At 33.6% G+C, this 18803-nt stretch overlaps 3 protein-coding genes across 5 annotated transcripts in view; 1 reads left to right on the forward strand and 2 right to left on the reverse strand.

Moving 5' to 3' along the window:
- The window catches only part of cadm2a (cell adhesion molecule 2a), a 679060-nt gene that overhangs the window by 544531 nt on the left and 115726 nt on the right, over positions 1 to 18803 (forward strand). The gene's annotated exons all lie outside the window — the stretch shown is intronic.
- LOC135779876 (C-type lectin domain family 17, member A-like) lies at positions 5844 to 11414 on the reverse strand. Its single transcript, XM_065290780.1, has 5 exons — positions 11253 to 11414; positions 11008 to 11154; positions 6627 to 6754; positions 6455 to 6558; positions 5844 to 6344 (listed from the first exon to the last, which is right to left on the reverse strand). The coding sequence occupies exons 1-5, from the start codon at positions 11308 to 11310 to the stop codon at positions 6212 to 6214; spliced, it is 570 nt and encodes a 189-aa protein (XP_065146852.1). The 5' UTR covers positions 11311 to 11414; the 3' UTR covers positions 5844 to 6211.
- On the reverse strand, positions 13361 to 17086 carry LOC141282889 (sperm receptor for egg jelly-like). The gene is made up of 7 exons (XM_073815971.1): positions 16795 to 17086; positions 16341 to 16614; positions 15979 to 16105; positions 15063 to 15178; positions 14187 to 14347; positions 13537 to 13664; positions 13361 to 13468 (listed from the first exon to the last, which is right to left on the reverse strand). Exons 1-7 carry the CDS (start codon positions 16934 to 16936, stop codon positions 13361 to 13363), a joined length of 1056 nt encoding a protein of 351 aa, XP_073672072.1. The 5' UTR covers positions 16937 to 17086.

The raw sequence follows: 18803 nt of genomic DNA on the forward strand, positions 1-18803 counted from the left end.
CCGTATTACTGACAATTTGATAATTTAATTAATAGTCTATATTTTACGGATAACTTAAACTATGTTAAAATAAATGTGACTGGAATAATTTGAGTAATGTTCCATTTGTATATACTGTAACGTGTTGTCTTTCTTAACGTCGTAATGAACCTTCGCGTGAAGTGGAAAATCGATCCCTGAGTGATCGATCGCAAATAATTCAGCACCTTCCCTTGGGACAGCGACATTGTTACGTCGCACTTAGAGGCAGCGTGTTAAGAAGCTTCCTAAGAAACACTTCGGGGAACACACTTAGGAACATCAACAACTTTGGTAAGATATATCTTTTTGAGTCTTCTTAGCACGCTAAGAGTGAACATTATCGGGGAACCGGGCCCAGTTAAATTGAGTGATTTCTTACTTAAGGGTCAGTATGCTGTTATCAACCCATTTCCATGTGCCTTCCTCATCACTGTCAGTCAAACCAATCCAGTAATCTGGACCAGACGTTTTCTTAAAATTATCCAGAGAAGAAAAACAACAATGAGAAGATTTAACAACTGCACTACTGTAACTGTACTAATATACACCCCCCCACACACACACACACACAAATCTTTCACTCACTTGTTCCTCTTTGTTGTTAATGATGATCAGATCTGCTCCTCTCTCTCTACAGTAACTTCTGCTCTCAGTCCAGTTTTTCAGCTTAGATGAAATGAAGTACAAACTAGATTGATAGTAAATCCATCCATCTGTAAACACAACCAGTTTAGCTATAGCCCATTATTTACACCCATACTGAATCATATAATTTATTATGTTTTTTATACGTCTTTGTACAGTATAATTTATTTTTAAATGCTGTATGTATTTCAGAAATACCTGCTAGTAGAATCTCAATTGTTGCATTTAAATGCTCTCTTTGTTTATTAAGGTCAGTTAATAATCTACCATTTTCTGCCGTCAAATTTTTATAATTTAATAGTAGCTGGTCTCTCTCTTCTGTGAGGTTGGTATTGTTGGTTAGTAGCTGGTCACTCTCTTCTGTGAGGTTTTTGTTCTTGATGTTAAACTGTTGATTGTTTTTATTGATGAGGACACACAGCACTATGACTACAATCAGTAGAAGACCACACAGCAGCATCAAACACACTGAAACTGATCTGTAACTTCTGTTCATCACACGCTCACTTCCTAAAAATGAGAGACACAAACTCTCTTAACATTACTTTACATTTTTATTTGTGCTATTATATATGTACTGTATTAGGAAATATATTAGCAGAAACGCAGTACCTGTATGTTCAGCTGGTTTGGTTATTGTTGTGTTGGATTCCTCCACCTCTTTCTTATGTTTAAGGTCTCTCACAGTCTCTGCAGTGATGTAGAGATCAACAGTCCTTTCTTCTTTTTCTTCCCTGTCCAAACGAGCAAATATATCTGCCAATGGGGCTTGCAAATTTTTCTTGATTTTTTCTTGAATTTAGTGAATTTAGAAATTAGTGTTCAAGAAAAATGTTTAAGATTTTTTGCTTGTTTTATGCACAAAATCACTTAAATGTGATATTTTTTGTCTAAAAACTAGATTTATTTCCTTGGGTTGTTTTGCTCATTAAGAAAAAGCATCTTAATTTAAGAATTTCCTGAAATTTTTACTGAAAACAAGACAAAACTACTAGGAAAGAAAATCATTTTTTGCAGTGTATTTTTAATGAAAACAGCAAAAAAGTGCACAGAAAAAAAATTAATCAGCATTTTAGTTTTATTTATTCTGAAAATCTAAACATCTTTGAAACAAACAAAAAGTACTTGAACAACAACATTTTTCAAGATTTTTTTCTTTTTATTAATAATAAGCTTCATAAAAATTTTGTTAATGTTAAATTGTAAAACTGAATATAGTACAATTGTGCTTCATAAAGTACACATATCTTATTATTATAAACAACATAATAATATGAATTAAGAAAAGCAATTTTGCCATATGAAAATTAAACTTATTTAGTTTGAGAATTGTTTGGATGTTTAGTACATCAGTATCCTATGTAGTCAAAAACTGCTTTTTCTCAACATTGATTGCCCTGCATGCTTTTCCAATCAAAATAACACATAATAAACAAACTTAAAATAATTTGCCTCATAAAGTATTATTCAGCATCCTTTGAAGTATGTTTTTGTGGTTGTGCATTTTCTTCCTGTTTTACACATCTTCAATAAGCATTTATACAAGTTAACAACAGTTGCATATCAGTAAACATGATAGTAGTGTATATAATGATTAATTTCAGGCCTTTTAAGTCTGTGATTCAGTATAGTTCTCATTGTGTCATTACATAGTTTATATAAATATAAAACATTTCTCACAAACAAATGATATTGGCGCGTTATAACATGGGTTAACAATCCACCATAAAAGATAAGACGCGACACAGTTCTCTCCTCTTTTCACGTTGGGTTGTCCAATAAACCAGTATCTGAAATAACAGATCATCAATTGATCTTCAGTGTTGTTTTCTGTGTGATATGATACTGACTGTGAGAATCATTTATTGGATAATAATCAGTTAAATTTAGTGATTTCTTACTCAGAAGTCAGTGTGCTGTTATCAACCCATTTCCATTTGCCCTCTAGTGCACCGTCAGACAAACCAATCCATCTTAATTGTGTACCAGACATTTTGCTAACAAAATTCTATGAATAAACAAAATAATATTTATATCATAATGGTGTTATCTTTTCACACAGTATCTTTTACTCACTTGTTCCTCTTTGTTGTTAATGATGATCAGATCTGCTCCTCTATCTCTACAGTATCTTCTGCTCTCAGTCCAGCTCTTCTTCTCAGATGAAATGAAGTAAAAACTGGATTGATAGTAAATCCATCCATCTGTTAAAGCAGCCAATTCAATTATTAGATCATGTTTCATATCTCCACCAAACTAAACAAGTTGTTGCATGTAAAAACAAATATTGTAATAATTGTACTGGTCTCTGTAATTGTTGTCATCTTAATTGATTTCACTCCTCTGTGAGTAAGATTGGTTTTTTATAGCTGTATATCTCTCCATGTCTCATTGGTCTGTAAATATAATTCCATACCTTCCTGAATGCTATTGTGTCTGTGAGCACAATATTAACAAAGCACAACACAACCGGTTGTGTGTGAAGTTTCCACTTCTCTAAAGGTGTCACCTGAATATATCACCAGTATTTCTGGTTTTTACAAATGGTTTTGAAAATGGTGTCACGTTAGCGTTTCTGCATAACTATTTCCCTATAAATTATTCTATAAAAATCTGTGCTTAGTAAATGTACTAGAACCACATTTTTATAAATATCCATAAATAATAATATAATTAGGGCTATATAGCAACTTAATAAATTGATCACAACTTACCTGATTTATTGAGATTTTTCTGAAGTTCACTTTTCTCCCACATTAGCTGATTTCTCTCATTGGTAACATTTTCAAAGAGTTTTGTCAGATTGTCATTCTTGAGTGTTAGCTGATTTCTCTCATTGGTAACATTTTCAAAGAGTTTTGTCAGATTGTCATTCTTGAGTGTTAGCCGATCTCTCTCTTGAGTGAACATCACACACAGCACTGTGACTGCAGTCAGTAGAAGAACACACAGCAGCACCAAACACACTGTAACTGATCTGTAACTTATGATCTTTACAGGGTCTTTCACTGAGGAAAACAAGCATAAAGTTACCCTTTTTTGTCCATTTATTAGGACTAAAATCAATTAAAAGCATTGAAACTGTACTTAAATACAAATAATGATATTGGTATCGATAATGAAACTTATACCTGTGAGTTGAGGTGATGGTGAGGTTCTTGTTGGATTAGAATCTGCAATCTTTTTTCCAAGTTCATTTCTTATAGCATCAGCATTGACATAAATATTAAAGTTATCCATTTTCAATGTTGTAGTTTTCTGTAAACAGTATGTCATTTACCGTATGATCAAGATGATAACATGGCAACAAAGTAATACTACTGAATGCTACTGTACTGCTCATGTGTGTTTAAGTTTCATGTTTTGATGCAGAAAGGAACTTGTTTGCCAAATAGTTTCAAGTATTTATGAGGAACTTCAGTTTAAAGCATGACAAGTATTAATATAATGTTACAGGTTAGGGGTTGGTGTTAGCACTATAAGTTGGCATGAACTTGTATATTAATATATATAGTAATATATATCATTACAATAAAATAGTAGCAGTTATCAAGCAGACTTTAAACTGCAAAAAAATGACTTTCTTACGTAGTATTTTTATTTTATACAAATTTTTCTTAGTACAAATATCTCAAATTTCTCAAATCAAGATGTATTTTCTTGATGAGTAAAATTACCTTAGAAAATAAGTTTAGTTTTTAGAGCAAAAATATCAAATTTAAGTGATTTTCTGCATAAAACAAGCAAAAAAAAATGGGGTAAGTACATTTTTCTTGAATTTTTCTTGAATTTAGTGTTTAAGAAAAATTTTCAAGATTTTTTTGCATATGCCATTTACAGATTTTTTTTGTGCTTATTTTATGCTCAAAATCACTTAAAATGTGATATTTTTGGTCTTAAAACTAGGCTTATTTTCTTGGGTCATTTTTCTCATCAAGAAAAAGAATCTTAATTTAAAAAAAAAATGATATTTTTACTGAAAATAAGTCAAAAATGCTATGAATTTTTTTCTTGAAAATAATTTTTTGCAGTGTACTTATACTCTACTGACAATAAGTTGACATTTCATGTCGGTGCAACGTTTCTTATGCTTTATTGCTTTATTGGAAAAGGTGTATGACCCTGTACCTATGGTGTGGGGACATTTAATATAGTAATACCAGTAACTTTTTGCCTTGTGGGGACATTTTTGGACAGTTTTTAAAACTGTAAGGTAATTTTTTTACCATTGTTGCTTATAGGGTTGGGGTTAGAATCACTTTCTGTTAAATTTCAGACATCTTAACCGAAACCCCAAGCAAAAATAGTTTTAAAGGCGGGAGAAAAACATGTAGAAACCAATACATAAAATTATAATCTAACCCAAACTCCAAATCTAACTCCAACACCAAGCAATAATGATTTAAAATTCGGAAAAAAACAATTAGAAAACAATTAGGGCTGTCAAAAGATTAATCGTGATTAATCACATCTAAAATAAAAGTTTGTGTTTACATAACATATGTGTGTGTAATGTGTATAATTATTATGTATATATAAATACACACACATTCATGTGTATATTTAAGAAATATTTGCATTTATATACTGTATAAACATTTATATAATTTATATTATATAGAAATATAAATATTTTATATATAAATATAACCAATTTTTCTTAAATATATACATGACTGTGTGTGTTTTTATATATAAATATTAATTATACACACTACACACACATATGTTATGTAAACACAAACTTTTATTTTAGATGTGATTAATCACGATTAATCTTTTGACAGCCCTAAAAACAATACATAAAATGATGACAGGAAAAGAAAGTCGTGCCACATACACAAAAACTATTTATAAAAATTTGTGCTGAGTGACACGAAAAAGACATTCATGCTCAATGGCACGAAAAAAGCAGAATATCGTACCATGAACATAAAAAAAGAAACAAATATTTTGTGACTATAACACGATTTGCCTTAAGATAGGGTAGCTTTGTCCCAACAATGAATAATTGTGTGGCTAAATAAACTTGTGGTTCAGTTAAATACATTATGTGATGAGCAAACTTCCCAGTTTAATGAGATGTGTAAAGACAATTCTTTAAAATTCTTTTATTTGTTACATTCTTAAACTCGTATCATTGAAATAAAATATCACTCATGTATTTTTAGCCACCTTGCTTTTATTTGTGATGTATTTAGATACTTGTACAGTAGGGTATATGTTGACAATGGCTGGTGTTAGAAAACGTTTTGTGACTGTTGTGTTGAATTAGTTAAAATAGGTATGTTCAGTTTGGAAAAAAATTTGCAATACAGATTAAGGTTCTTACTGCTAAGTTTGACAATATGTTGTTGCAGAGATATATTTATTCTTAAGCTATTATGAGAGATAATCAGTTTTAAAGTCAATACTAAACACACTACTAAATACAATCAAATTAATCGACTGAAAAGCTGTATTTATTAAATGTATAATTATAAAAATGCCCACACAGAGATTTTGTTGTGGTAGATATAGCCAGCTGAGAAGTACTGTATATTTATCATTTAAAAATGTTTTTTTCACAGATAGATTGAAAAGCATCTGTACATGGCACATCATTCCACCCTTGTTTATAAGATAGAGCACAATCTTCAACATCTTTATAATTGTTGGGTTCTCCAGGCCACCAGAATCTGAAACAACAGATCATCATTAGCTCTTCGGTGTTGTTTTCTGTGTGATATGATACTGACTGTGAAAATCATTTATTGGATATAATCAGTTACATTTAGTAATTTCTCACCTAATGGTCAGTGTGCTGCCATCAACCCATTTCCATTTGCCCTCCTCCTCAATGTCAGTCAGACCAATCCAGACGATTTCTTTACAAGTTTTATTAACAAAATCCTATGAAGAAACAAGTGTCAATTTATATCATAATGGTGCTATTGTTTCACACAGTATCTTTTTCTCACTTGTTCCTCTTTGTTGTTAATGCTGATCAGATCTGCTCCTCTCTCTCTACAGTAACTTCTGCTCTCAGTCCAGCTCTTCTTTTCAGGTGAAATGAAGTACAAACTGGATTGAAAGTAAATCCATCCATCTGTTAAAGCAGTCAGTTCAATTATTAGATCCTGGTTCTTATCTAGCCTACACCAAACTGTTATGCAAAACCACAAATGTTGATGTTCCTTTTCTCATCTAGTATAACAAAAAAGATGATTTCTCCTAATTGCTACTGTGTTATTTGTCAGTGACCAACTACATTCTCAGGAAAAAGGCCCAAACGTTGTATCTTTTTGTCCATGGGTACATAAAAAGGTCCTAATATGTCTGCACAGTCTTACGAAATTAGGTACCTACACTCTAAAAAAACAAACGGTGCTATATAGCACCAAAACAATTGCTTTGGATCGTAACGATAGAAGAACCATTTTAGTGCCATATAGCACCGGTGAAGAACCAGTGAAGCACCAGTGAAGCACCAGTGAAGCACCAGTGTAAAACCATATAGGGGCCATATAGCACCACATATGGTTCTACATAGCACTATATGGTTCTACACAGGTGCTTCACTGGTGCTTCACTGGTTCTTCACCGGTGCTATATGGCACTAAAAATGGTTCTTCTATCGTTACGATCCAAAGCAACTGTTTTGGTGCTATATAGCACCGTTTGTTTTTTAGAGTGTATAGACACATAATGTTTTTTTTCTTTTTCATGATACTGTCACAAACTTCTGTTTATGTGTCATTTTCACGTATTGGTTACTCAACTGCTTTTTCCTATTTTCAAACCATTTTCACTTCGGTTTAGGGTTAGATTTGATGTTTGCATTAGGATGTCACTTTAAGTATTGGTTTATACTGTTTTTTCAACATTATACATTTTTCAACATTATAAAATATTTTCTAAATTTTAAACCATTGTCGCTGGGGTTAGAGTTCGGGTTTGGGTAAGGATGTCATTTTTTGTAAGTCTAACCCTAAACCGAAGCAAAAAAGGTAAGAAACTAGGACAAAACAGTTGAGGAACCAATACGTGACAATGACACACGAACAGAAATTCGTGATACGATCACGAAAAACACTGAAATTCGTGACAGTATCACGAAAAGAATAAAAAAAATTATGTGACTATAGGTACGTAATTTCGTGTGACTTGCCTTAATATGTACCATTTAGTTAAAGATATGGGGCTCTATTTTAACGATCTAAGCGCATTGTCTAAAGCGCACAGCGCAACGTCTAAATGGGCGTGTCCGAATCCACTTTTGCTAATTTAACGACGGGAAAAATTGTTTTTGCGCCGAGCGCATGGTCGAAAAGGGTAGGTCCTTTTGTAATGGGAGTATTTTGGGCGTAACGTGCAGTAAACCAATGAGAGTCACAGCTCTCATCCCCTTTAAAAGCAAGTTGCGCTGGCGCTATGTCTAATCCCTATTTAGATGACGGACTTTGTAAACTGAAAAACTAAGCAGAGGAAGACGATCCCCAGTTTAAGATTAATGTTAAATAATTGTGTTGTTTTTCACTTGTATTGAAATTGTTATTTTTTATTAAAACCTTTAAAACCCGTTTTCTTTTAGTCATGGAAGTAAAAAGCAGGCTTGTAATTGCTTTAAATGTATGGCTATCCAATATCATCAAAACATAATTTACAAGTATGTTAAGAAAAGGTTTGTACTCTAAAAATACTTTATTTGTAACAAACAGGAGATAAAGAAATTACAAACGGCTCTCCTCACGTTTCAGCACTTTGGACAGCGTTTTTTTTAGCAAAGAGTTTTTTAAGCATTACTTACAAATGTTTCTCATCTCACCATATCCACAGGTACATTATATACAATAAATCCGTGAGGTAGCATTAAAAAAAACATTTAAAAACAGACGCATTTGTTCAAAGCAAAGCATTTATTTACTTACCAGGCTGGTGAAGCAGCTCTTTGCGCCTTAACGTCTCATAATCAGTCCTCATTTATAAATATGTCCAAGAGACTCAATAATAATCTTTTACATTCAATCCTTTAATCTTTCATATTTAAAAGCATTTTTGTGCTGCTGCGCATTCATGTAGCCTACTTTGTGATAAGCAAACCCGCGTTGTCCTCCCGTTTATAGGCGCATTTTACTAATGCGCTCTTTAAATAACATAAAACACATTGCGCCATTGACTTTAGACTTTAGACCAGGTTTTTGTTGGTCAATGGCGTAGTCTATTTTAGTTGCCTCAAAATAGCAACGCGCCAACAATGCGCCTGAACACACCTCATTTTCAGACCAGAACGCCCATGGGCGCAAAAGGGGGCGCAAATGCATTTGCTATTTAAACAACGCGGCGCTAAACGTGAAAATTAGGGTGGAAACTAGCGAAAGACACTTGCGTCGCGCATTGCGCTGCATTGCGCCGGGTGTAAGATAGAGCCCATGAGGTACCTCTGAGGTGTTCGATGTAACTAGTTACTAAGTAATTAGTTACTGCAATTTAATTACTTTTTCCTTAAAGAAATTAAGGGATTACTTTTATTTTTCCAGTAATTTAATTACAGTTACTTCTGATGTAATTAAACTAAATACTCTGTATGGACTGTAAAACAAATATATACAACACAATAGTGGATTTAACTAACACAGTCTCACCCCATGGCGTCAATATTTGACGACACTTGACCATGCGTCAATATGTTGACGCGGAGGGTATACCTTTCGCGTCATTTTTTGACGAACTGGGGACTTCAATACTATTACGTCCGTTGCATTCTCTTTCCTATTTTCTTACAATTTTCGCGTTGGTTTAGGGTTAGATTACGCAAAATTAAACAGTGTACGCGAAATTAAACAGTTGTCACCTGGCGTTGGGGTTACAGTTAGGTAATCGAAATTAAACAGTTGTCACCTGGCGTTGGGGTTAGAGTTAGGTTTGGGTAGGGATGTCATTATGTAAATCTAACCCTAAACCGATGCAAAAATGGTAAGAAAATAGGAAAGAGAATGCAACGGACTTAATAGTATTGAAGTCCCCAGTTCGTCAAAAAATGACGCGAAAGGTATACCCTCCGCGTCAACATATTGACGCATGGTCAAGTGTCGTCAAATATTGACGCCATGGGGTGAGACTGGGTTGATTTAACAAGTGCATTTAAAGTCTAACATTACAATTCATGTTTTCTTTGTATCCTTCTCACTTTTAATACTTTGGTGAGGTAATAAGAATAATCGTAACACTCCAGTGTAGTTTCCAATTATCACTATTAACTGGATGGTTACTAGCATTAATATTACTGAGATATTGGCTGTTTATTAATACATAAAAAGCACATATTAATGCCTGATTCTGAAAAACCTTATTCTACATCCTTACTCTAATTCCTACCATTCCTTAAATTGAACAACTACTTAACTAAGCATTAATAAGCGGAAATTAGGACTATTTTGAGGCAAAAGTAGTTAATAATTAGTTAATAGTGAGAATTGGACCTTAAAAGGTGTGACCAGAATAATTTATGTACTTTTATATTTTATTTGAGCCTTTTCAAGCCTATTTGTTGTATCATTTACTAAATAGGATTTAGAAAGTAATTAGTAACAAGTAATTAAATACTTTTTGCAGAGTGTAATTTGAACAGTAATCTAATTACATGATTGAAGATGTAATTATTAACTAGTAATTAATTACTTTTTTTGCGTAACCAATCCAACACTGCCAGTATATACTGTATATACCTTCATGTACAGTACCTTTCTTTCTGAGAGTGTAGTGAAAAACGGTGTGCACAATATTAACACAGGATTAGGGCTGGGTGATATATATATATATATATATATATATATATATATATATATATATATATATATATATATATATATATATATATATATATATCGGGGGATTCTCATGCGTGTTTCATCAGTAAAGCCGGTTCATTTATTAGAAGTATGGCCATCAGCTGCTTTCAGAAAGATCGGCATTTACTACACACAGCTGTAATTCGCTGACAATGGGGGCAATTTCGCATTAATTAAAATAAAATTGAACTACGGGTCTATGTACTAAATGCTCTCCATCTAAAAGCAGCTGATGGCGATTTACTTCTAATCATGGAACCGGCTTTACTGATGAAACACGTATGAGAATCCCCCGATATATATCGCCCAGCCCTAGACAGGATATAGCAATTGGTTGTTTCAGTAGTAAGTAGTATGTAGTTTCCACTTCCATTGTAACGGTGTCAACTATGAATATTTTTTATATTCATAATAATCTTTTAAATATAATTTAAATATATTTTTTTAAATATAATAATCTTATTACTTTTATATACTGTAGGAAGTTAATAAATAGACAAAAGAATCTTACCTGCTGTGTTAAGATTCTTCATTAGCCGATCTCTCTCTTGAGTGAACATCACACACAGTACTATGACTGCAGTCAGTAGAAGAACACACAGCAGCACCAAACACATTGTAGCTGTTCTGTAAGATTTCATCTTCACTGGGTCTCTCACTGAGGAAAACAAGAAAAAAAAAATTTAATCTCTCTAACATCAGTTAAAAGCATGTATACTGTACTTTAAGTACAAATTAAGAAACATTAAACTTTACCTCTTATAGGATCAGGTTCGGCATAGATGTGAACAGTACTTATTTGTATATCTCCCATTTCAGTGATTCAACATTTTTAGGAACTTTTTAAAATCTGCTATCATATAGTGTTGTCAAGATGGTATCAAACTAATGCCAGTGAATGCAAGACGGTAAAAATCGAATGCCAGTGAATGCTATTGTACTGCTTATATGTTTTTGTGGCAAGTATTAATGCAGAAAGGAAGTTTTTTACAGAATTGTTTTAAATATTTATGCATAAAGGAACTTAAATTTACAATAGAATGTCACAATGTTGGTTTCTGACATTATTGTCCCAACAATGAATACTGGCTAAATTAACATGTGGTTCAGTTAAATACATTATGTGATGAGCAAACTTCCCAGTTTAATGAAACGTGTTCTGAAGTACAGACAATTATTTAACTCTTTCACCGCCAGCGTTTTTTTAAAAAGTTGCCAGCCAGCGCCAGCGTTTTTCATGATTTTCAACAAAGTTTAATGCCTTCCAGAAAATGTTCTTCTTTAAATATATAAACATACAATATACCAAATGAAAGAACAGACCCTCTGCTTTCAAACAAAAAAACCTGTTTCATCCTACCTTTAGTGGTTAATATTCACCTGGTGGATAATAACGGTATTGTGGAAAGACGGAAAATCTCGTCATTGGCAGGGAAGCGTTTTCTCTTGATTGACGAGATATCTTGTCAATGGCGGCGAAAGAGTTAAAAGCGCTTTTATTTGTTATACTCTTAAACTCGTATCTTTGAAATAAAATATCCCTCATTTTTTTTTCCAGCCACCTTGCTTTTATTTGTGATGTATTTAGATACTTGTACAGTAGGGTACATGTTGAAAACGTTTTGCTGCAGCATGTTCATGTAACTGGACTTGCTAATCGTATAGGTTAATATTATTAGTATATACACACATATATTCTGGTTTCCATGTTTTGTGGGGACATTCCATAGACGTAATCAGTGTTGTGCCTGAACGAGCTCATTGAACAAAAGTTCATATTTTGGCAGCATTGAGGTTACACAGTGACTCTGGACACTGCTGAAAGCCCTGCCGTGCCACTCACATAGTTTAACATTAAATAACGTCATATTTGTCCCAAATCGTTAACGATTAACATAGGCTGCTAACGCATATTCTGGATCTTGAAATATACTCTGACTAAGCTCACACAATTTCACGTGCACATGCGGTTTGCGATTTAAAGTTGGATATGAAGATGAAATCTGATGCATTTAGCTTCAAGGTTAAAACTGATAAAATAATTGCTGTCTGTGGTTCTATATGGGTTATAATGACAATAATTTTCATAAAATAATATGGATAAAAGACCTATACATTAGTTCATTTTTAGAACTGTGAACTAGTTCAAAATGTTGAACTATTAACTATGAACTGAACTAGTTAATTTAAAAAATTGTGAACTGAACTTTGAACTAGTTCATGTAGAAAGTGAACTTTCCCAACACTGGACGTAATGAATTTTATACTGTACAAACTTTATATTCTATTTCTTTCCCCTAACCCCAACCATCACACAAAATGTTCTACTACTTCACATTTTCAATAAACCTCATACTGTTTCATCTATAAGCTTGTTTCTTCATGGGGACCTTACAAATGTGCCCACGAGGTCCAAATTTACTGGTATTCCTATCTTAACATGATAAATACCAAGGTACACACACACACACACACACACACACACACACACACACACACACACACACATTAAATACAGTCAAATTAATTGAAAAATAAAGCTTCATTTAATAAAATGTAAACAAAAAGTTATTTGCATAATCATAATATAGAAATGCTAAAACACAGATTATGTTCTGTAATATATAGCCATCTGTAAAGTATGTTTCTCAATTATAAATGTTTTTCTCACAGATAGAATTATAAGCATAATCACAGGGGAAATCAGCCCACCCTGGTGAATAAGACAAAGCACAGTTCTCTTTCGTTTGGCCATTGGGTTCTTCAGACGCCCAGAAGCTGAAACAAAAATCCTCATTAGATCTTCAGTGTTGTTTTCTGTGTGATATGATATTGGATAATAATCAGTTAAATTTAGTGATTTTTTACCTAGAGTTTAGTGTGATGTTATCAACCCAATTCCATTTGCCCTCCTCATCAATGTCAGTAAAACCAATCCAGGCATGTTCTTTACAAGTTATATTAACAAAATCCTATGAAGAAAAAAATGTCAATTTATATCATAATGGTGCAGTCGTTTCACACAGTATCTTTCACTCACTTGTTCCTCTTTGTTGTTAATGATGATCAGATCTGCTCCTCTCTCTCTACAGTATCTTCTGCTTTCAGTCCAGGTCTTCCACTCAGATGAAATGAAGTACAAACTAGATTGATTGTAAATCCATCCATCTGTAAACACAAACAGTATGGAATAAAAAAATCTGTTTAAATATTTAATATTTTTGTTGTTGTTGTACAACATTACCATAAAGACGTTTCCACAGTTCATTAAACTGTTTACTGATATTGTTGTACTTCGCTATGAATTCATCTCTCTCTTCAGTGATGTTGGTATATTTGGTTAGTAGCTGGTCTCTCTCTTCTGTGATGTTTTTGGTCTTGATGTTAAACTGTTGATTGTTTGTATTGATGAGGACACACAGCACTATGACTGCAGTCAGTAGAAGAACACACAGCAGCACCAAACACACTGTAACTGATCTGTAACTTCTCTTCCTCACATGCTCACTTTCTGTAAATACAGTAACAGGCACAATTTAATCTATTCACTTTACTATTTTGTGCAGCTCAAATAAACAAAAACCAGGCAACTCTTAGTATCTGTGCCTATAAATGTTTATTATGCCTATACTGTCTTTATAAATGATTGTTTTATTATAACATTATAATATATTATCAGAAACGCAGTACCTGTATGTTCAGCTGGTTTGGTTATTGTTGTGTCGGATTCCTCCACCTCTTTCTTATGTTTAAGGTCTCTCACAGTCTCTGCAGTGATGTAGAGATCAACAGTCCCTTCTTCTTTTTCTTCTCTGTCCATTATGAAACTTTTATCTATACTATCATTTACACTACCAGACATTTTACAGCAAATTAGATATTAAGCACTGTATAACTGAATTGAATAGTGCATAAGAAGGTATAACTAGTACATAACTTACTAATACCTCTCTTTGGGTGAACTCATTGTGTTTGTGTGTGTGTTCCAGTGATTCAAGTACTGAAACAAAAAGGAACTTCACCATGTTGGCTTAACTGTGACTTTGGGGGTGGGACTATGAATTTGTCTGACCAATGGTACACAGAAAAATCACTAGTGTTAAATCAACACCGCTGGGGTATACGGGGACCACCAGGTCTGGTGTTACTCATATAAACACCAGCAGTGTTGATTTAACACTGTCATTTTGCTGTGTAGAAAAATTTTTGATCTTTATTTTCACTCTTTTTGAAATAACAACAGACAGCAGAAAACAGATAACAATTTTTAATGTGGAAGATAAAGCACTATAATAAGTACATGTTTGATTTAAATCCCTTGCAATTTATTTTGAAATATTTTTCTCACAGATCCATTTTTGAGCAGTATCACATGACACATCATTCCACTCGGAAAAATAAGACTCAGCACAGTTCTCTCCTCTTCCACCATTGGGTTCCCTATAGGCAAAGAAACTGAAACAACAGATCATCATTAGATCTTCAGTGTTGTTTTCTGTGTGATATGATACTGACTGTGAGAATCGTTTATTGGATAATAATCACTTAAATTTTGTGATTTCTCACCCAGAGGTCAATGTGCTGCCATTAACCCATTTCCATCTGCCCTCCTCATCACTGTCAGACAAACCAATCCAGACAACGTTTGTACCTGCTTTTCGTAACATAATCTGAACAAAATCCTGAGGAAACAAAAGAACATTTCTATCAAAGCTGGCTATATGTAGCCTAATTCTTACAATGTAAAAAGTGAAAGTTGGATTAACTTAAAAATTACTTTAATTGGTAAATATATATTTTTTTACTTAATTGTCTTACTTTTTACAATGCGTTTATATATACAAACAGAAATGGCAACAAGATTCACAGTGAAATTAAACAAATATTTATTAACACCAGCTTGAGTCAGTGCAAACCATAATTTTGGCGTTAAATAAGAACTGTCAGGATTTCCTAAAGAGTAAAAGTACTAAAAGTAGCGCTGAAAAGGTTTGGTCTAGTTATTTTTGCGACTGACCTTATTACATATGCATGTTAGACGCAAAATTTATGGGAGGAGATTATTTGTTATTATTTGTTATTTTTTTGCTACAGTAATAAGTAAATGAAAGAGAAGTCACTAGGATAATTTACACAGTAGCAGGTGTTTCAAAACATTTTGTAAACCTTTCAATTTTGTGTCCTCCGTTTTTTTTTCAGTGTACGATGGCTTTGTTAGCTGGGATTTCACCCCAAATTTTCAGCTGAGATGTCCGTGGTGCTGAACTCAAGTGCATCAGACATTCGTAGATCACCTGCAGGAGCGTCAGCTCTGCTTATTTGCGACCTTACACTAATCGCTCTAATTTGCCCCGCTTAGTAAATCTGGCCCAAAATCTCTTAATAAACATTTAATAGCAAAGGAGGGGAAAAACATCAAACACTCTTAAAGAGGCACATCACATATTTATGAAAATTATTTCACACAGTATCTTTCACTCACTTGTTCCTCTCTGTTGTTAATGATGATCAGATCTGCTCCTCTCTCTCTACAGTATCTTCTGCTCTCAGTCCAGGTCTTGTTCTCAGATGAAATGAAGTACAAACTGATTTGATTGTAACTCCATCCATCTGTAAACACAAACAGTTCAGCTGCTAAATCATTATTACTTACCACACTGAACTACACAGCTTGTAGTGTTGGTTAGATTAAAATAATTATTTACAACATCCTTTTAATATTGAACATTTGTGTTGTTTTGTTATAGTTCAACTTTACCATAAAGACCTTCCCACAGTTCATTAAACTGTTTACTTAGTTTGGTAATATTATTGTATTTGGCTTTAAATTCATCTTTCTCTTCTGTGAGGATAGTATTGTTTGTTAGTAGCTGGTCTCTCTCTTTGGTGATGTTGGTGTATTTAGTTAGTAGCTGGTCTCTCTGTTTGGTGATGTTGGTATATTTGGTTAGTAGCTGGTCTCTCTCGTCTGTGATGTTTTTGGTCTTGATGTTAAACTGTTGATTGTTTGTATTGATGAGGACACACAGCACTATGACTGCAGTCAGTAGAAGAACACACAGCAGCACCAAACACACTGTAACTGATCTGTAACTTCTCATCTTCACACGCTCACTTCCTGAAGACGAGAGACCCAATGTTAATCTACAGTATTTACCATTTAGTACAACTCAAATGAACCAAAACACGTAAACATTTATAGCATTTGTGCTTTTACATTTTATTTATTATGTTAATTGTGTCTTTAGTCTGTATAAGGTATATTATATATAACAATATATTAGCAAGAATGCGGTACCTGTGTGTTCAGGTGGTTTGATTGATGTTGTTGTTATTGTTGTGTCAGATTCCTCCACCTCTTTCTTATGTTTAAGATCTCTTACAGCCTCCGCAGTGATGTAGAGATCAACAGTCCTTTCTTCTTTATCTCCTCTGTCCATAATTGAACTTAAACCTATACTATCATTCAAACTACCCGACGTTTGACTGCAAATGAGATGTTAACCACTGTAGAACTGAAATCAACAGTTAATAAGAAGGAATAACTAGTAGCCCACAGAACTTATACCTCTCTTGGGGTGAACTCATTGCATTTGTGTGTGCATGCTAAGTATTTATGCAAAAAGTAACTTCTCTGTTGAAATTTTAGAACATAAAGGAACTTACAGCTTTCAGGAACCAAATTATACAATAGCTGCACTACTTCCTGAACTTCAGCCAGCTCCTTGTGTCTTGTCTGCTGTTATTGGACAAACTGATTAATCCAGGTGTGTCTGATTATTGTTGTTGTAACTACTGAGGTCAGGCACACCTGGATTAATCAGTTTGGTGTGACTACTGAAGTCAGGCACACCTGGAATAATCAGTTTGTCCAATAATGGCAGACAGGAAACAAGGAGCTGGCTGAAGTTCAGGAAGTAGTGCAGCTGGGCATAAAGCTTATTGACTATAAAAAACAGTGACTTTAACTAATTAAAATGTTTAAACAAGACTCCACTTAAAAGCATTAACTTTTGAAATAACTTTATATGTTTTTCCATCGGGTTCTCACTCCTAGAGCATCAAATACTGCAACTGTTTGGGTGCCAAGTGTGTCACACAGTGTCTTCATAGTGATATTGCAATTTATTTTACAGTAAAGTTTACCTTTGGCAGCAATTCACTAATCAAAGAGTCATCAACATATGCACATTACTAAATATTATCAAAATGTACTTTTAGCAGATGTGTGCATTTAAAAATTCTGATCTATTTTGTTCTTAAACGTCTTTATATTTTCACTTCAATACTGTATCTAATGATAAAGCACAGAGGAACACATACTATCTAAAAATAATTTTTTCCTCTACATTTCTCTAAATGCTATGCAAACCTTAGGTTGATTTCAATCAAACAGATATGAGACACACAGTTTCAAATGTTCCTTTATATTATATACCTGTAAAGGTCCTAACTACCAGCTGTCAGGATGGTTCATCATGGTCGCTTTGTTCTCCAGTTTTAAAAAAGCCAAACTCAGCAGGTAAGCCCGCTCAAACTATTATGTTGCTAAACCGTCAAACAGATTCCCTCCCTTCCGCCGTTTACCTTCTCTTCGCCTTTCCGAAGGTTTTCCCACCTGAGGTTTTAATTGCGACATGACATAAGTCATTTTGTGCTTGTATACGCCAAAGACAGGCTCACAATTACAATGTCATTGAAAAGCATTGTTCCACACTTCCCAGTCTTTAAAGGTAATCTTCCTGAAAAATGCATTGTTTTCATTCAGCCATCTGCTTTATCGGTAAAGAGACAAAAATAGGCTTATGTTTCTCTTAAAGTGCTACAGTGCGATAAAATCTCATTCCCAGTGTTGTTTTATTTTTCTGTATAAACAACATTTCAAGTTTTCTTAAATTGCATGCATTAACCACCCGCTTTACTGTAGCGCACACTTTAAAATGATGTACTGTATACACTTTTCAATACCTAGCTGTCATAATGGCGGTACCCTTTAAAAAGTTTCTAATATATATACTATTCAGACACAAAAATGTGTATGTTTGGTACCAATTTGTACCTTTGAGGTACTAATATGAACTGAAAGGTAGTTTTTGAAACCGCCCCAGTAAAGCTAGGTACCATTTTTTTTTCTGAAAGTATGGGCAAACCCAATTGTTGGGTTAAACAAACCTATGCTGGGTTGTTTTTACTTACAGTGCTGGGTACTTTACCCAAACATGGGTTGAAGCAACCCACATTTTAGAGGATCTGTCCACAGCAAAGGAGAAAGTTCATCATGCTACTATACCTGATGCATTGAATCCA

This window comes from Paramisgurnus dabryanus, chromosome 10 (assembly GCF_030506205.2).
Source record: "Paramisgurnus dabryanus chromosome 10, PD_genome_1.1, whole genome shotgun sequence".
In the NCBI taxonomy this organism is placed as follows: domain Eukaryota; kingdom Metazoa; phylum Chordata; class Actinopteri; order Cypriniformes; family Cobitidae; genus Paramisgurnus; species Paramisgurnus dabryanus.